The sequence below is a fragment of the Colossoma macropomum genome, unplaced genomic scaffold (assembly GCF_904425465.1).
Source record: "Colossoma macropomum unplaced genomic scaffold, Colossoma_macropomum, whole genome shotgun sequence".
Lineage (NCBI taxonomy): Eukaryota > Metazoa > Chordata > Actinopteri > Characiformes > Serrasalmidae > Colossoma > Colossoma macropomum.
This window is the reverse complement of record NW_023494807.1, coordinates 7,687,584-7,704,247: the sequence shown is the minus strand read 5'-3', so window position 1 is coordinate 7,704,247 and position 16,664 is coordinate 7,687,584. Positions and strand designations below refer to the sequence as shown.

Below are 16,664 nucleotides of genomic sequence, written 5' to 3'. Positions count from 1 at the left end.
CCCAGGAGTCGTGTCACTGGTGTTACTGCGTAACAAAAAAATCTCTTATTTTGAAATAAAAGTCACACTGATGACATCACTTGACCTGTTTTCTGAGGATCTATGAAGAAAAGCACATGGTGAGTCCACTGTGTCTTTCAGTTATCAGAGATTTTCTCATTCAGCTCATGATTTCATATGAAGCTTTTAGCTGAAGTCACTGGTGTGACCGACTTTATTCTGAGGTAACTGTGAAAAAATAGAATACAAATGGATTAAATGACATATTTTAGTGGACATTCCATGACTGACGACATGTGGTTTGATGCTCTGTAGCAGCCATTTTGTAAAATGCATTGTTCATTAAAAATGTCTCTGGTGTTACCTTTCTTATGTGTAACACCAATGAGGATCAGTGACCAGTGACACCTATGGAGAGATAGAAAAGTGGACGTTTCTGTAGAATGACCCTCACATGACATGTTATAGTTGTGCTTTTTTTAGATAACATTTAGTTAATGTAGAGTTAAGAAGCAGGACTAACGCTAGCTAGTTCGCTGAATGTTAGCGCTCCAGATGGTAACTTAAACGGACAAGTTAAATGTGGATTTACGTGTCCAAAGGACAAGTTCCCAAAAAAGCTTAATGTCAAGTCTGAAGAGAACCTTAATGTGAGTGCATTCCCAAGGATGCACTGTTGAAGATGTGACTGAGAACTCTGCAAGTAAAACTAGCATAGACTAGCATAGCAGGTCACCTGCAAAACAACCATATGTTGTGTTTTGGAAGCTGGTATGCTAAACTAACACCACACCAGCACTGGACCAGTTTAGGACCAGCTTAGACCAGCATAGAGTTTATGCTGGTCTATGTTTTTAGCAGGGAAGGCAGAGGTAGCGCAGCTGGAACTTTTTTGCTAACTAAGCTAACTGCTCTAGCTGACCTTCGATAGCTCTAGAAACAGTAAAAATATGTTTCGCTTACAAAGTAACTCTTTTGCATATTGTCCACTGAGGAAAAGACCTCCTGTAGAGGACGAGGAGTCCTCATTAGCAAACAGCACTGTACCAGTATGCGGTAATGTTAGCGTTAGCTCTTTAGCTCATCTGAAGCCTCCAGTAATTATCCAACACAGAAACTTAGCAAAACTAATTTTAGCCCCCAAACACTAATGCTATTAGCTAAAAGGTTAGCCTACATGCCTATGGTCATTTTGTTGTTGCTTTTTCATTCACTGTGGCTAACTGGACGTCCCATTCTTAACTCTCACAGATACTCGAATATCAAAAACAGATCATCCCTAGAAGAAAGACATCCAATCATTCCTCAAAGCAGGGTTCAATCAGGTCACTCCAAAGCTCTCCTCTGCTCTGAGTTAAGGCTATCTCTCTTGGAGTGCTTCCAAATGTGGCTCCGTAAACTCGGTCACTTCTTTCGAGCTGTAGATTTACAGCTTAAAACAACGTCTCCTCTGCATGCCATCCACTAAGCTGGAACAAACGACGCTGGGTCTCATCAAGCTCAAGATTCTGCCCTCTGGAAATGCTGTACCCCGATGGAAAACTGCCTCTGTGGGGGGGTAAACGCAGCCGGCCTGGCCCTCATCAGCGTCAAACGCCCGAAAACCTCCTGAAACTGAGGCGCCTCTGGATCGATCCAGGGGGACCTTCAGCTCGCATGCTCCAGTTGCTGCACCAGCAGGGGTGTAAGATGTGGGGGCCAGGGACAATTGGATCGGTTCAAGCGCGACAGCGGCGGTTTTTGGTTTGATGGTGTGTAGCGGACCGGAGCAAGCCGACGCGTAAAGTTGTTCAAGCTGCTGCAATGACATCATTCCTCAGGCCCAGGGAAGTTCTCTCTTCGCAGAACTAGGGAGTCAGTTTCAGCCCTGCACATCTGCTTGAGGACCCAGTCATGAATAGGTGCTTAGAATCTCACTTTTGGCCTGAGATATGAGTAGAACATTGTGTTCCGCGTCTGTACTCCTGAACAACGGTGACTGTATCGACGTCTGAGGGTGCAGCAGCGCAAAGTAAAAACGTGGCATTGGACCCCATTAACCCACTTTCTCTGCCTCATTAAATTTTGCCCCGTGATCCTCCATCTTCTCTTATCTTTTGGCTCCTTTCTTTTTCCCGCTATTAGAGAGATGGTAAAAGAGCACTTTGAGAGGTGCTTGTTTGGTGGGTTTACTTCTCGCTCTGGAGCGCTCGGACTGTTCCTTCCATATGGATGTGATTTTCTCAGTACTTATGCCATTAGTGTGCACACATACGTTTTGCCAAAGGTAAAGCAAACAATGAAACCCTGCCTTTCCTTTCTCACAACTTCTTCCGTCTAACGTAAACAAGAACAACAAAACAGTGTGTCAGTCGTAAACTTGATGTGGGTTCAGTTTCGACTGTTAATGAATATGCTTATATATAACATAAGTCCTTTGAATGAATATTTACCCACTGTGCTCGTGGCACACATTTGCAAGCAGACTAACAGTAAATACCAATAAAAAAAAAGCTAATTTGGCATTGGAAGTGATTATGCTGGCCAAACATCTCAGCTTGAGGAATCTATGCCACCAGGGATGCTGGAAGGTGTTTTAAAGGGTATATTTTTTTCTCTACGATTCAAAGAATGAGATGTAAACAACTTCACAAAGTCATCTAGAGTGGTTTAATCTGAAGTAGTTCATTGTAGAGAAGCTTACAGACCCAGTTTTCTTTACAGCGGTGGTGATAGGAACCAGGGGGAACAATGTTCACAATGCAAATATAGTCAGTGAACCTAAATGCATGTTCTGAGTTTGCATATGTGATGTTGATGTTAGGAAATTAGTGGTAAATCTGAAAGAATACTTTTTCTTTGGGGGCTACATGTACGTTCCCACCAAACATAAGCTTTAGTCCAAAACCACGAAACATAAGACAATGTCTCAGACATCATGCAGAGTATTTGTTACATTTAATATAATAACTTTGTGTGAAGGAGCTTCTAGAGGCATTACACTGTCGAGACGTCTGGTTCCTATCACCACCACTCTGACTATGTAAGTTTCTCTAGAATGGGGAATTTCACATCAAACCATTCTAAATGACTTTGTTTACATCTTAATGATTTATTTATGCAGAAATGTTGAAATATTGGTTAAATTTAAGTTGTAGATGCTGAAATTTGAAGTCGTTTATATGCAGTATATGCAGTAATGTCATAGTCATGCAAACTGATATCCCAATTTTTTTTTTATTTGAAATTTTTGTATCATTTACATCATGCTAGTAGCAAGAGACAAGAACATACACATATAATTGACATCAAACCACTGATGCACAATCTGATATTACTCATTCTGGACAAACTTTATGCAAATTAACCAAGCAGCGTCCAATTGGATTGCTCATTTGTGATAAGGTAAGTGATTTTGTCGTGATAGTCAAGCTACACAATGAGATTCAATACCAAAACACACTCCGAGTGGGAAATATAATGGTTGGAAAAACAACTAAAGTATTCAAAACATGAGATTATCACACTAATTGGATTTTTGAGCTTAAACAACAATACAGGTCCACTTTGTTGCTCAGAAACAGCCAAAAACTTTGTATACACTTTCTTAACTTCAAGCTTGCTTGTGTTTTAGTGTCATGCCCCCAGAGCAGCGAACAGCTGGTGACGGAAGGTGTTAATGTAACAGTTCATGTTTTAAAAATGTAGAAATAAAACATAATACAAACCCCACCCTAAAGAAAGCCCACTAGGGTCTTTTATATGCTAAGACTGTTTGTAAGTTCAGTTCTTTTGTTTTTCTTTCTTTTTTTCACTTTAGCAGTCACAGTTAAACAACCCTGAAACCAGGGAGTGCCGTGGCCCCACAGCACCCCCCTCGTTCTGTGCCGACGGCTGCGCCAACTCCCTGGGAAACTCCTGCTTCCCCATGTGCTGCCCCTTGGGGGGAGGAAATGAAGTGATATGAGAGAAAACAGAGTGCGGTGGTGAATGTACACAGATACATCCAGCACCTCTGTGGTCTTTCCCAAAATAAAAGAGGACAGAAAGGAGAGACGAGAGAGGAGCAGGGAGGGAGTGCGTGGTTTTGGGGAGTACCACTTAGAAACAAGGCCATGGCGAATCCCAAAGGGGATCAGCCTGTATAAATACGAGAACAAACATGGGGCGACCTGCAAAACATCTCAGTGTTCCTCCTTCTCACCAAGAAAACTCTCTGCTGATTCCACACATGTTCCCACGCGGGAACACATGTACACACAATATGAAGATATGGTATGGCTGGCATATTAATAAGTAACCCATAATCCTCGTCTTATTGCCCAAGTCACACACAGTAATTCCATAAGGAACCCTTCAGGCTGTGGCTGCGAGCTTGTGGAAACAATCACTAATATGTTTGAGTGTTTGTGTGTTGTTCCCTTGAAAAGAGCTTCTCATGCTCCACCAGCAAGTAGAACAAAGGCTGAACAGCAATAAAAGGCCAATCTGTTAACCACAAGTGCATTCCGATAATGTAGACGCCTCAAGCCATTGTGTATTTCACTCTGAAGGCCTCCAAAAAGGAGAGGAGAACACTGCAGCCCCTCCATGCAAAGTTCATCTGGTGGCATTTGATTCCTACTGTGCAAGAGGTCAGAAATAAGCCGTGAGAAACATAAGTTCAGTAACATACAGTCAACTGTGCGAGCCAATCAGGTTACAGGAATAGTTTGGCAAAAAAAAAAAATCTGGTTTTATGCCAATTTGATGCCTGAAGTTTACTACTTTAGCAAACTGAAGCTACGACTCTAATGTAGGTAGCCTCTTATGCTCCAAACCGCATTTCGTCATATTCTTCATAACTTTCATATTTCATAAGATACATTCAAAAGGTGGGTGTGATATGAGAGCTGTAACTGTCTTCTTTCCAGTCAAATAGATGGGTGACGTAATTTCAAACCCTTATAATAAAAGAAGCTGAACTCACAATTGTTTTTTCTACTGAAAGTCGACCCATTTTTCCACAAATCTGGGCTATAAATTATAAACAGATGGCGTCTCTTCAGTGATCTGCTCTGTAAAAATTATTTTTATAAAATAATACAAAGAGCGTCTAAGATTTTTGGCTTTCAGCAGTAAATTGTAAGCATATAGCAATATGTGTGATCATAAAACACATGTTCTGTTAATATGAGGGGACCTTTAACCAAAAAATAAATAAATAAATAGAATAAAAATGTGCATTTATTTCATGCAGTTACTGAATAATTTGCCTTAAGATTTGGGCATGTAAATTCAGATGGAAAAACCAAAATATACCCTGGAGCATAAGAGGTTAACAAGTAATCAAAACTTATCCCAATTAGCATGGTGCTAACTACATGCCTAAATCATCACGCACACACATCTCAAACCTTGAGGAGTTGTTAAGCATCTCAGATAGTCTTCCTTATGTGGTTTCCGACACTGTTTGACATGCAAACTGTATGTCATCAATAAAAATGTACAAACTTGTCAAATTAGTGTAACAACACAACATTGTATTGTTCAATATGAGCCTCTCAATTCAGTCATACAGACTTTGAACAATACACTCAACAGTCTGGAGCAAATAAAGGCAGTTTTAATACTGCATGAAGCTTAATAAGAATTAAATAAACATTCCCAAAATAAAGGCAGGCCATCTATCCAGCTCAGGGTTAACATATTAGCTTGTGGCAAACACATTATTATGAATTACTGTACTTTTTAAAGTTGAATGCTGTAATAAACTCCCACTGGTGACATCTCTTCTTTAAACAAATAATGTGTGGCCACAACTTAGTTAAGTTGTGGGCACAACATAGGAAAGGTGATTGAAAAAGATACATAAGTTGTTCCCACATCTTACTAAGTCATGGCCACAACTTGACTAGCTAAACTGAATTATCTTGTTCTCATGTCTTAACTGTCTCATTCCAACACCTTACTGAGTCATTTTTACAACTCAACTTTCTTGTTCCCACACCTTACTGAGTTGTGGCTACAACTTACCTATCTGATTCGCCAAGCTTACTGACTCGTAACACGACTTAATTTTTTTGGTCCAACACATTGCTGAGTTGTGGCCATCTAGTTCCCACACCTTACTGACTCATGGCCACAGCTTAACTATCTTGTTCCCATGCCTTACTGACTCAAACACATGACTTATTATCTTGTTCCAACACAGTACTAAGTCATGGCCATGACTTCACTACCTTGTTCCCACACCTTACCAAAATATGGCCACTACTTAACTATCTCATTCTTATGCATTACTAAGCAGCACTGCTGTGTCTGATCCACTCACACCAGTGCAACACACACTAACACACCACCACCACATCAGTGTTACTGCAGTGCTGAGAATGATCCACCACCCAAATTGTACCTGCTCTGAGGGTCCATGGGGGTCCTGACCACTGAAGAACAGGGTAAAAGGGGGCTAACAAAGTATGCAGAGAAACAGATGGACTACAGTCTGTAATTGTAGAACTACAAAGTGCACCTATATAGTAAGTGGAGCTGATAAAATGGACGATGAGCTTAGAAACCAGGAGGTGGTCTTAATGTTACGCATGATCAATGTATATTTTAGTATATTTGCTCATACTAAAATATATGTGCAATAAATGTGATGTTTTAAAATATATGTGTTAAATATTTTTAACCGGACCATTTTGTAAAGTATTTAAATACATATGTAGATGAAATATATGTATAAATGTTCATTTTAATATTAACATATGTCAAACGTATATGGGACTAAACTACAAACTTGTCACACATCTGAAAACATTTATGGAAATATATTTCCTTTACATTTGGATTTTTTACTTTAAACAAAAATAAACAAAACATTTAATTTGACCAGGGGAACCCAAACGTTGCATACAGCTCTAGGGAGAAAGAGCAAATTGTGAACTTTTACTTTCTGTTAAACGTTAATTAGACCTCACCCTTCTAACATCACTGATTTAGCCTCTCTCTGAGCTCTTCTTTGTCTGATGTTCAGTAGTTTGTGGGGACAGTGTGCAGCCACTGCGGCTGCTTTCCCACCAGCTTCAGTCCTTTTAACAAGTGAGTAAGGAAGGGTTTTATGTGCTCCACAGTGCCCTTGTTATCATTCTCATGCTCTTTAATATACTCCCCTGCACTAGCTGTTCCCAGGATGAAACGGAGAGAGAGAGCGCGTGTGTGTGTGAGCGGCGCGCTCTCCCTAGCTGGCTCGCTCGGTCGTGCACCGAAAAGGCCCACAGCGCTTCCAGATGTTCTGCAGCGCAGCCAGACGTGGCCGCAGACGGCTGGCCCGGGCTCAAGCATGACAGCCTCTGGGCCGAGCGCTGGGGGACGCAATATGAAACACTCAACATTTTTGTCTCTTTTCTGGGGGGGGTAGAAGGGCGTGACAGGAGAGCAACCCCAAAGACACAGCCAGGAACTGGAGATGAAACTGGGCGAACGAGGAGAGATAGAAGGGGAGAGAGAAGGCTTGGGACAGGGTTAAGGAGGTTGAGATGTATGGAGTGTGGATTGGGTGATGGAAGAGCTATGCAGTGTGTTTTGGTGGGGGGGATATTCCATGCCTGTGGTGGATGATCTCACTCTTTACAGAAAAAAGAGAGACACTAAAGAATCCTGATTAAAGAGTGTGAAACCGCAGAGCACTTATTACTGGCATGTGGTATGTCAGTGGGGGTGGAGGGGGGAGAGGTACAGGACAGAGTTATCTAAGGTAAGATGTTTGGCCAAGAAAGGATGAGAGATTTAAAGAATTTCCCACCTACACCTAACGTGGTTCATCAGCTAAGATATGTTTGGTGTCTGAAGTTTGCATCTTTTGTCTTACACTGGAGCTAATGAACACCAGTTAGTCTGCATTCCTGAATGGGAATTACACCAATTAAAAAAAATCTGCATAATTCAATTATTAAGATGTAAACAGCCATTTAAAGTGGTTTGATGTAGAATGTTTCATCATAAAGAAACTTATTCAGTCTTTACAGTGGTGGTGATAGGAAGCCAGTGATCACTATCTCAACAATGCAAATATAAGCATTTTATTTACTATACAAAACCACTGGTGAACCAACATGTGTCTGAGTTTTTATATGTAATGCTGATGGTAAAATAGTGGTTTTCTTTGGGGGCCATTTTGCCTTACAATGGCCTGCATGTACACCATGAATGCATTTAACCTTTTTTTTTAGTCCAAACTGTTATGGTAAAAACAATGTCTCAGCATATTCATAGCCTTTCATGTAAAAACTTTCCATGAGGGAGCTTTTAGAGGTGGATGTCCGGTTTCTATCACCACAACTGTGAATTCTGACTTGCATGGAGCATTTCTCACCAAACCACTCTGAAAACCTTTTAAAGGATTAAATAATGCTAAAGTTTTAAACAATTGGTGGACTTCCCCTTTAAGTAATCTCAAAAAGACTTGCTTATGTGATATCTGACAGTGGCTGTGCAAAGATTACATGCAAAGATTTTTGCCAATCCTATTGAATACATTCCAATTATAGATTCAGACTGAGGTGTTTATTCTCACTCTACTCAACAATCTGATGAAAATCTCAGTTTACATGAACGCTACAAGCAATCATATCCAAAATTACGTGCGTGCGTAGAGAACCGCTTAGTGTAGAAGTTACCATGACAACCATCACGTGAGTCCAATCAGAGTGAGACGAGCAGCAGTGAGCAGCGCTTGTGTTTTTATTTGCTTTAAAATGATGTCAGACTCAGGAAAACGTCCTTCACATGTCCTTATTAAAGAAGGACGAGAGGAAGACGTCGTGTTCTGAGACACATAAGCTGGACGTTCGTCCCACCACCGTCTTTTAAAGATCAGAGCATAAACTTCATCGTCAACGTCTCCTCTGCAGACCAGTTTCTGCTCCGCCATGTTAAACGTTATAAACTTTCACTATGACGTGACGCACATGATCAGAACGTACTTAAACTTTCCGATTGGGAACGTAATCAGATACAGGCGTTTACACGGATATTATTCTTCTATTTAACGGGTTATTTACAGGATTACACACCTCGTTCAGTCGGATAGAAACTGTATTCTGAATGGCCTCAATCAGACTAGCCTATTCCGATTGAGGTGTATACATGGACGTATTCTATTAAGATCGGATTATTAAGGTATTATCAGGCTGCACGCACACGTGGCTACTGTGTGACACACTGTTATTTATAAAAATGGACAAAAGTATGTTACCTAAAAGTCCATATCCAAAATATAAACAAGAGAAGGCCAAATCATTCTTAACTTTTAGTTACTGTAAAAAGATTTTAGCATTTCTACTGGTACATTCATCATGAATGTTTTACAGTGTACTGGATAGCTGCAGTGTTTAAGTGATACACAAAAAAAAAATCTGAAATGTATTTATTTATGTTTTTGAACCAGCGATGACACTAAAGAAGCAAACTTCAGGCACCTAATGTGTCTTGAATGCATTTGGGGCAAGGCGGAAAAAAAATTCCATATGGTTTTATGCCAAACTGTTCCTTTAAGGGTTGTGTAAGCAGGCCCTCACAATTGCTAAGTCATTCTGCTGAGCCTACATGACTCAGTTCATTTTTCTCATGGCAGACTGTGCTATGAAAAAATACGCTGAGAGCCAGTTCCACCAACACTTCTACAAACAATAAAACCATGGCAGCAACTGATCTCCAATTAAGTCCATTTCCCATGTCCCCTATAAGATGTCCAGTAACTGATCCACATTTCTGTGGGTTTGGCAATTATTGGCCAGAATATAACACTATGTTCACACTGGGAGCCACAACAAGCCTTAGATATTCAAATATTAAATCAGATTTTCAATGGTTTTGGTACTTTCAGTGCAGCACATGATCTTTCATATACAATCATAGGTGATATTGTATTGCTATCTGTGGAGCAGGATCACATTCACCCACCTTCACTGCAGTCACTGCCCAGGAAGCCAGGACAGCACCTCCACTCCAGTGCGGTCACCTGCCGGTAGGCCACCTTATAAGCAGGTCTGACCAGTGCCCTGTAACTAAGACGAGAAAAATCACGTAGGCATGGTAACCTGTCTAGAGCGTTTACTTGTATTGGCTTCAAAAACAAGACATGGAGGCTTCTGTGGTGAGCTGGTTTGTTAGTTTTGAAACTGGAAGGTGAATATTAGTTTTCAAACCTGATCTAATTTAAATAATTTAGATAATCTAATAAATGGCAAATAGATCATTCCTCGCAGGCCGATATCTCGTCCATCTCGCTGAAACTGTCCAAAGTTCTGTCGTTGCTTTCTGATAGCAAATATGCGGCGAGTTTATTGGCCTCAAATTCATTGTTGTAGTGTGAAAAAATGAACGAGGTGCAGTTCACTTCTCAAACAAAATAAATAGCTGGGAAAAAGATATTATTTACAATTGTAATTCTTTTATGGATCTAAATTTAACTTGTGTTACTTGGCGATCAATGTCTGAAAGTGAAAAGGACACACTGAAGGTCAGTAATGGCCCTGCAGAAGTTACCTGATGAGTTTTGCGCAGGGTCCCGGCCACCGACAGCCTTGAAACACCCTCTGCACCGTCGTCTCTGTGCCGTTGTGCACCTGGCACGTGACCGTCTTCGATACCGTGTACTGACACCAGTTTCTGAAGGAGAACACAAGAAATCATTAGAGGGCGCTATTATACGTTTGAGGCCAAATGACCCCACACATTTCATGTTGCCATACATTTCGTCTATCAGTCAATTAGTGCATCTGCTTTGTTCACATCAGTAACTTTAGATCAACTGATTAGACAATAAATTACTTCAACTTCAATTCATCACGTCAGATTTCCAGTGGGTCAAGCATTTATATACAAAGGTGATCTTCTTAAACATTCGGGAAGATTCCAGAAATGCACGTATCGACTTTTAAAAGCTTCTGATTAGCCATCTCTCATAATTAGGAATTCATCTGGAGTGCATCTTTGGCCATATGTAAGGGCTTACCTTTAGAACCAGGGCCTTCTTGCCCTTGAAACCACAGTAAAATCCAACTCAGCCAAAACCTCAAGAAAAAAAAAAATCGCAGACCTCCACAAGTCCTGTTCCTACTTAGGAGCAATTTCGAAACAACTGAAGGTACCGCAAGCATCTGTACAAACAACTGGTCCCAAGGCTAAACAAAAGGTTCCACTGAACCCCCAGACAACAACAAAGGAACTGGTGAAGAAGTTGGAGGTGTCAGGTACCAAACTATTTACATCCACCATTAATAGAGTTGGTAACACTTTATTTGGATGGTCCACTGATGCTTTGCAGATGTTCAGTATATCTTTAGGTAACATTCAACTAAATATCTACTAAATGCAACTGAACTTAAAGTTGAGTGTGGAAGATTCTATCAAATCTATCCCTAACACTAAACCTAACTCTAACCCTAACCTACACCTACTCCTAAACCTAACCCACAATGTTGTAGATAATCAAATTGGTGTCACCAGAATTTAGTTAATGATCTAAGTATCTACAGATCATCTATAAGGGACCATCCAAATAAAGTGTGACCATAGAGTTTTACTTTGGCATAAAAAGGCCAGATTGAAGTTTGCAGATGATCACCAGGACACAGATCTAGTCTTTTGGAGGAGTTCTCTGGTCAGATGAAACAAAAATTGAGCTGTTTGGCCATAACGATCAGTGCTATGTACGGAGGAACAATAGTGAGGCTTTTAATCCAAAGAACACCATTCTAACTGTAAAGCATGGTGGTGGCAGCATCACTTCAGAATACAAATGGCCTTAATAAGAATTATCTAGAATTAATGAAGAACCACCACAAGATATCAACCAGAAAGTTACAACATGGTGACAGCTGGGTCTTCCAGCAGGACAATGGGCCTCATTCACCAAGTGTTTTCTCGAAGACATTTCTTCTTAAAACCCACTCACGCAGTTTTCACAAAGATTCTGACATCCACCAGTGTTTTCTTATCTGGGATTTGTTCCCAGAACAGAATCTACACACACTCAAGAGCACAAAGGTGAGAACAGTTCTGCAGTTTAAGAACGTCAGGAATCTGACATAGACTTTTTCTTAGGACCTTTCTCAAGAACAAATTTCAGAAAAAACTTTGGAATATATTGGTGAATGTGGCCCAATGATCCTAAGCATTCCTCCAAAGATGTGACTGTGGCATGCGCCCATCCACTGGGCCCCGATGATGGTCTCGAGAGCCTGCAGGAAGGCGGGGCCCAAACACCGTGTGGTGTCGAACCCCAACGAGGACAGTGGGGAGAGAGGCGCCAGTGAGTGAGGGACGGCACACAAATCCTGACTGCTGCCGAGGGACGGCGGTAGGAGAACATCAGCCGTGAGAGAAGGGACGACGACGATGACGCCAATGAGAGGCACGAAAGCAGGAAGCGAGTCCCGAACTACGCCACCCAGACCCGCCCCCTGTTCTGCAGCGAGGCCTCTCTCCACCTCATGTTCGATCCAGGCGGATGAGCTGCAGTGTGGGGGGGCGGTGACGAGGAGGTGGAAAAACGAGCTCTTGTTCACTCTCTGTTCTTTTAAGAGGGAATGGCGGTGGACATGATTTGCGCATGACTCACTCGCGGTTCTCTCCCCGCCACACTCATCGGGGCTCGTCACCATTCGTTTTTCGGGCCCTGCCTTCCTACAGGCTCCCTCAGCCGTCATCGGGGCCCAGGGGACAGGTGCATGCCACAGTGACAAAATGGCCTGATAGGCCATCACAAACCCTGACCTGAATCCCTTAGAAAATCTGTGGACTAAACTGAAAAAGTGTGTCCGAGCACGGAGGCCTACAAACCTGAGTTATACCAGATGTGTCAGGAAGAACAGGTAAACATTCCGCCAAATTATTGTGAAAACCTTGTGGAAGGCAACTCCAAGCATTTGATTCAAGTTAAGTAATTAAAAGGCAATGCCCCCACATAAAAATTTGATATTGTATATAAAACCTGAAATAAATCTGTCTGTTAGGTGTTATTTTGAGATGACCTCTTATGGAAATAAAGTATATACTGTAACTGACTTAACACAGGACACACAAAATGTGTGGAGCGGTAAGAATTTGAGTTTGAAAGTCTTTATCCTGGGTGGATGTAAACGTTTGGCCTCAACTTTATGGACAGCAGCAAACAAACAGGTTGACCATGTGGACAAGTTCTGTGTAGAGAAAGGAAGTTCATAATTCATGAACATCTGATTCACTGATTCATAATTGATGAACATTATTCTGCTCCATATAAATGACTGATTCATCACGATGTCTTCTACTTCTGCTCACTACAGGAGTCAGAAGTTTTTTCTACTTCAGTCTCAGCATATAATGTATGCAAACAGTAGTTAGGTACTTTAAAAAGTTTGATTCATTCGTTCTTGTGAATCAGGTTGATAGGTTATTGAAAAGGACCAGGCTATAGGTTGGGAGGGGGCAGGTAGCATGCATTAAAGATTGCATAAAAAATTAAATCTGTATAATTTAGTGGTTGAGATGTAAACAAAGTAATTCAGAGTGGTTTGGTGTGAAATGGTTGATTGTAGGGGCTCAGATTTCTTTACAGTGATGGTGATGGGAACCAGGGGTCACCATGATTACAGCACAACTATAGCCATTTTATTTACTGTCCAAAACCACCAGTGAACCTACATGAGTCTTCTGAATTTATATGGAATGTTGATGATGGTAGAACAGTGATAAATCTGAAACAATACGTTTTTTTTGGGGACAATTTTGCCTTAGAACACCTTCACGTATCCCTCCACCATGAATGGATAAAAAATATGTTTTAGAACAAAATCGGCTCAAAACTATTGTAAATCTATGTCTCAGACACAAGGCAGCATATTCATAGCTATTACATTTTATTATTTTCTATGAGGGAGCTTTTAGAAGCAATAAACTCTTCAAACGCCTGGTTACTATCACCACCACAATACTTTATTCACCTCATATTGATTGAATTATGCAGACATTTCAGTACATTTGGTGGAATCCCGTTTTTAAAACCACACCATCACTCTGAAAATATGTTATTATTACTATCATGGTCATAGAAACACTGTGAAAACAGTAGAACGCTAAAATATCTAACAAAAAAGCCACAGCAGAAGTGGAGTTACGGAACAAAGGTGAACATTCTTGAATAGTAGTCAGACATGAGAACCTGCAGAAAGCCTGGAGAACTACAGCACATCCTGAATGTTAAAATCACAAACAGAAAGACAGACACACATCTCGAATGTTAAAAACCTCCAGTTAAAGCAGAATTCCACTGATTTCTCAAAACATCTGCATAACTCAATCATTCAGAGTGGTTTGGTGTGAAATGCCTCGTTCTAGAGACACTTACAGACTCAGGACTGCTCACAGTGGTGGTGATAGGAACCAGACGTCCACCTCTAAAAGCTCCCTCACAGAAAGTTATTATAAGAAATGGTTGCAGATGTGCTGCTGGATCCCTGAGACATTGTTTAACGAAAGTTTTTTATGAAAAGCTTTGGGCCTGATATGTATTTTTAAGTTCCATTCATGGTGGAGGGATAAACGCAGGGCGCAGTGAGGCAAAATAGTCCCCAAAGAACACTTTTTCAGATTTATCACTGTTTTACCATCATCAACATTCCATATAAACTCAGAAGACTCGTGTAGGTTCACTGGTGGTTTTGGATGGTAAATAAAATGGCTATATTAGTGTTGTAGTCATGGTGACCCCTGGTTCCTATCACCAGCACTGTAAAGAAATCTGAGTCTCTACAATCAACCATTTCACACCAAACCACTCTGAATTACTTTATATATACATCAATCAATGAATTATGCCAGCCCCCCACCCCCCGCCCCGCCTCTACTCTTTGGGGAAGGCTTAACTGGCCACTTTATTAGAAACATCTACCTTTACCTCCCTTACCTGGTCACTTTATTAGAAACACCTACCTTTACCTCCCTTACCTGGTCACTTTATTAGATACACCTACCTTGAGCCTCCTATAACTGGCCACTATATTAGAAACACATACTTTATACCTTCATTAACTGGCCACTTTACTAGAAACACCTACCTTTACCTCCCTCACCTGGCCACTTTATTAGAAACACCTACCTTGAGCCTCCTTAAACTGGCCACTTTATTAGAAACATCTACTTCATACCTCCATTAACTGCCCACTTTATTAGAAACACCTACTTTATATCTCCATTAACTGGCCACTTTACTAGAAACACCTACCTTTACCTCCCTCACCTGGCCACTTTATTAGAAACACCTACCCTGAGCCTCCTTAAACTGGCCACTTTATTAGAAACATCTACTTCATACCTCCATTAACTGGCTACTTTATTAGAAACACCTACCTTTACCTCCCTTACCTGGTCACTTTATTAGAAACACCTACCTTGAGCCTCCTATAACTGGCCACTATATTAGAAACACATACTTTATACCTTCATTAACTGGCTACTTTATTAGAAACACCTACCTTTACCTCCTTTACCTGGCCACTTTATTAGAAACACCTACCTTGAGCCTCCTTTAACTGGCCACTTTATTAGAAACATCTGCCCTGTGCTTCCATTCGCTGGCCTCTGGCAACACTAGATGTTGGAACACTGCTGTGAGGATTTGATTGAGCATTAGTGAGGTCAAGTACTGATGTTGGATGGTCAGTTCTGGATCACTCCAACTCATCCCAAAGGTACTCTATGGAGCTCCATCGCTCCAGAGGACGCGGTGCTCTGCTGGGGGGCTTTACACCCCTCTAGCCCACGCTTGGCATTGGGCACGGTGACCTTAGCCTAATGTGTGGCTACTCCAGAGCGTCCTATTCTATTGGTCTTTCTATGGAGATCATACAAGCTGTTTGAACGACTCTGTCAGCATAGAGTGCGTCTTAAAGTAGCTGAATTCAGTAATTAGAAGGACCGTCTAGGTACTTTTGGGCATGTAGCGCAATGCAGAGCCAATACGAATGGTACTCAGGAAAGAACAAACAGTTGAAAGTCAACCTAAACCAGAAAACTTTGGTAAGAAGAACGATGTGAAGAAGAGTCCATACCTGCGCTGAGAGTTGATGTTAACGCCAGCAGCTGGGGGTCCAGCACTCTGTTCTGAGCTCACATGTTGCACTGTTAGTCCTGGAAACTGGTAAATAAAGCCGGTTCCGAGCGAAAGTCCACTCGAACGCATTAGGACGCACAAGCAGAGCCAGAAGGCGCACTGCAACATCGCTGCTGAGGCGATCGGGCTCACCGCCGTCTGCAGAGGCGCTGGAGGGGCCGAGCAGAGCGCGCTGTGTGCTCCTCACTGCGGCGCTCGGCGGTGTGAAAGTCCGCAGACGGAGCGGAAGAAGCGGCGAGGCTATCAGAGCACACGACCACACGGTACAAGAGAAGCGTCCACAGCGAAAGAGCTCGCGGGTCCCCACATATACCACGTGCGCGCGCGCGCACACACACACAACGCTGGTATTCCTGTCTTTGTGAGGAAGGGCTGGACGATACTGATACAATTCAGTATCACGATATTTTCCGAAAATATCACGGTATCACGGTATATGATATTTAGGTTAGACTAAATAAATCAACGAATTAATGAATTAATAAATGAATGAACAGATGAATTAATCAATTGATTTAAAGCTGCACTGTACACTCTTTAAAAGATG

The 16,664-nt window shown here is 41.5% G+C and overlaps 1 protein-coding gene across 1 annotated transcript in view; it reads right to left on the bottom strand.

Annotated features, from left to right (window-relative positions):
• Positions 1 to 16,416, bottom strand: part of LOC118797284 (collagen alpha-1(XXVI) chain-like) — a 60,745-nt gene extending 44,329 nt beyond the window's left edge. Inside the window, 3 exon segments of the mRNA XM_036556593.1 lie at positions 9,925 to 10,028; positions 10,510 to 10,632; positions 16,056 to 16,416. Of these exon segments, the coding sequence (XP_036412486.1) occupies positions 9,925 to 10,028; positions 10,510 to 10,632; positions 16,056 to 16,225 (397 nt within the window). The 5' untranslated portion in view covers positions 16,226 to 16,416.
• Between the last annotated feature and the right edge of the window lie 248 nt (positions 16,417 to 16,664).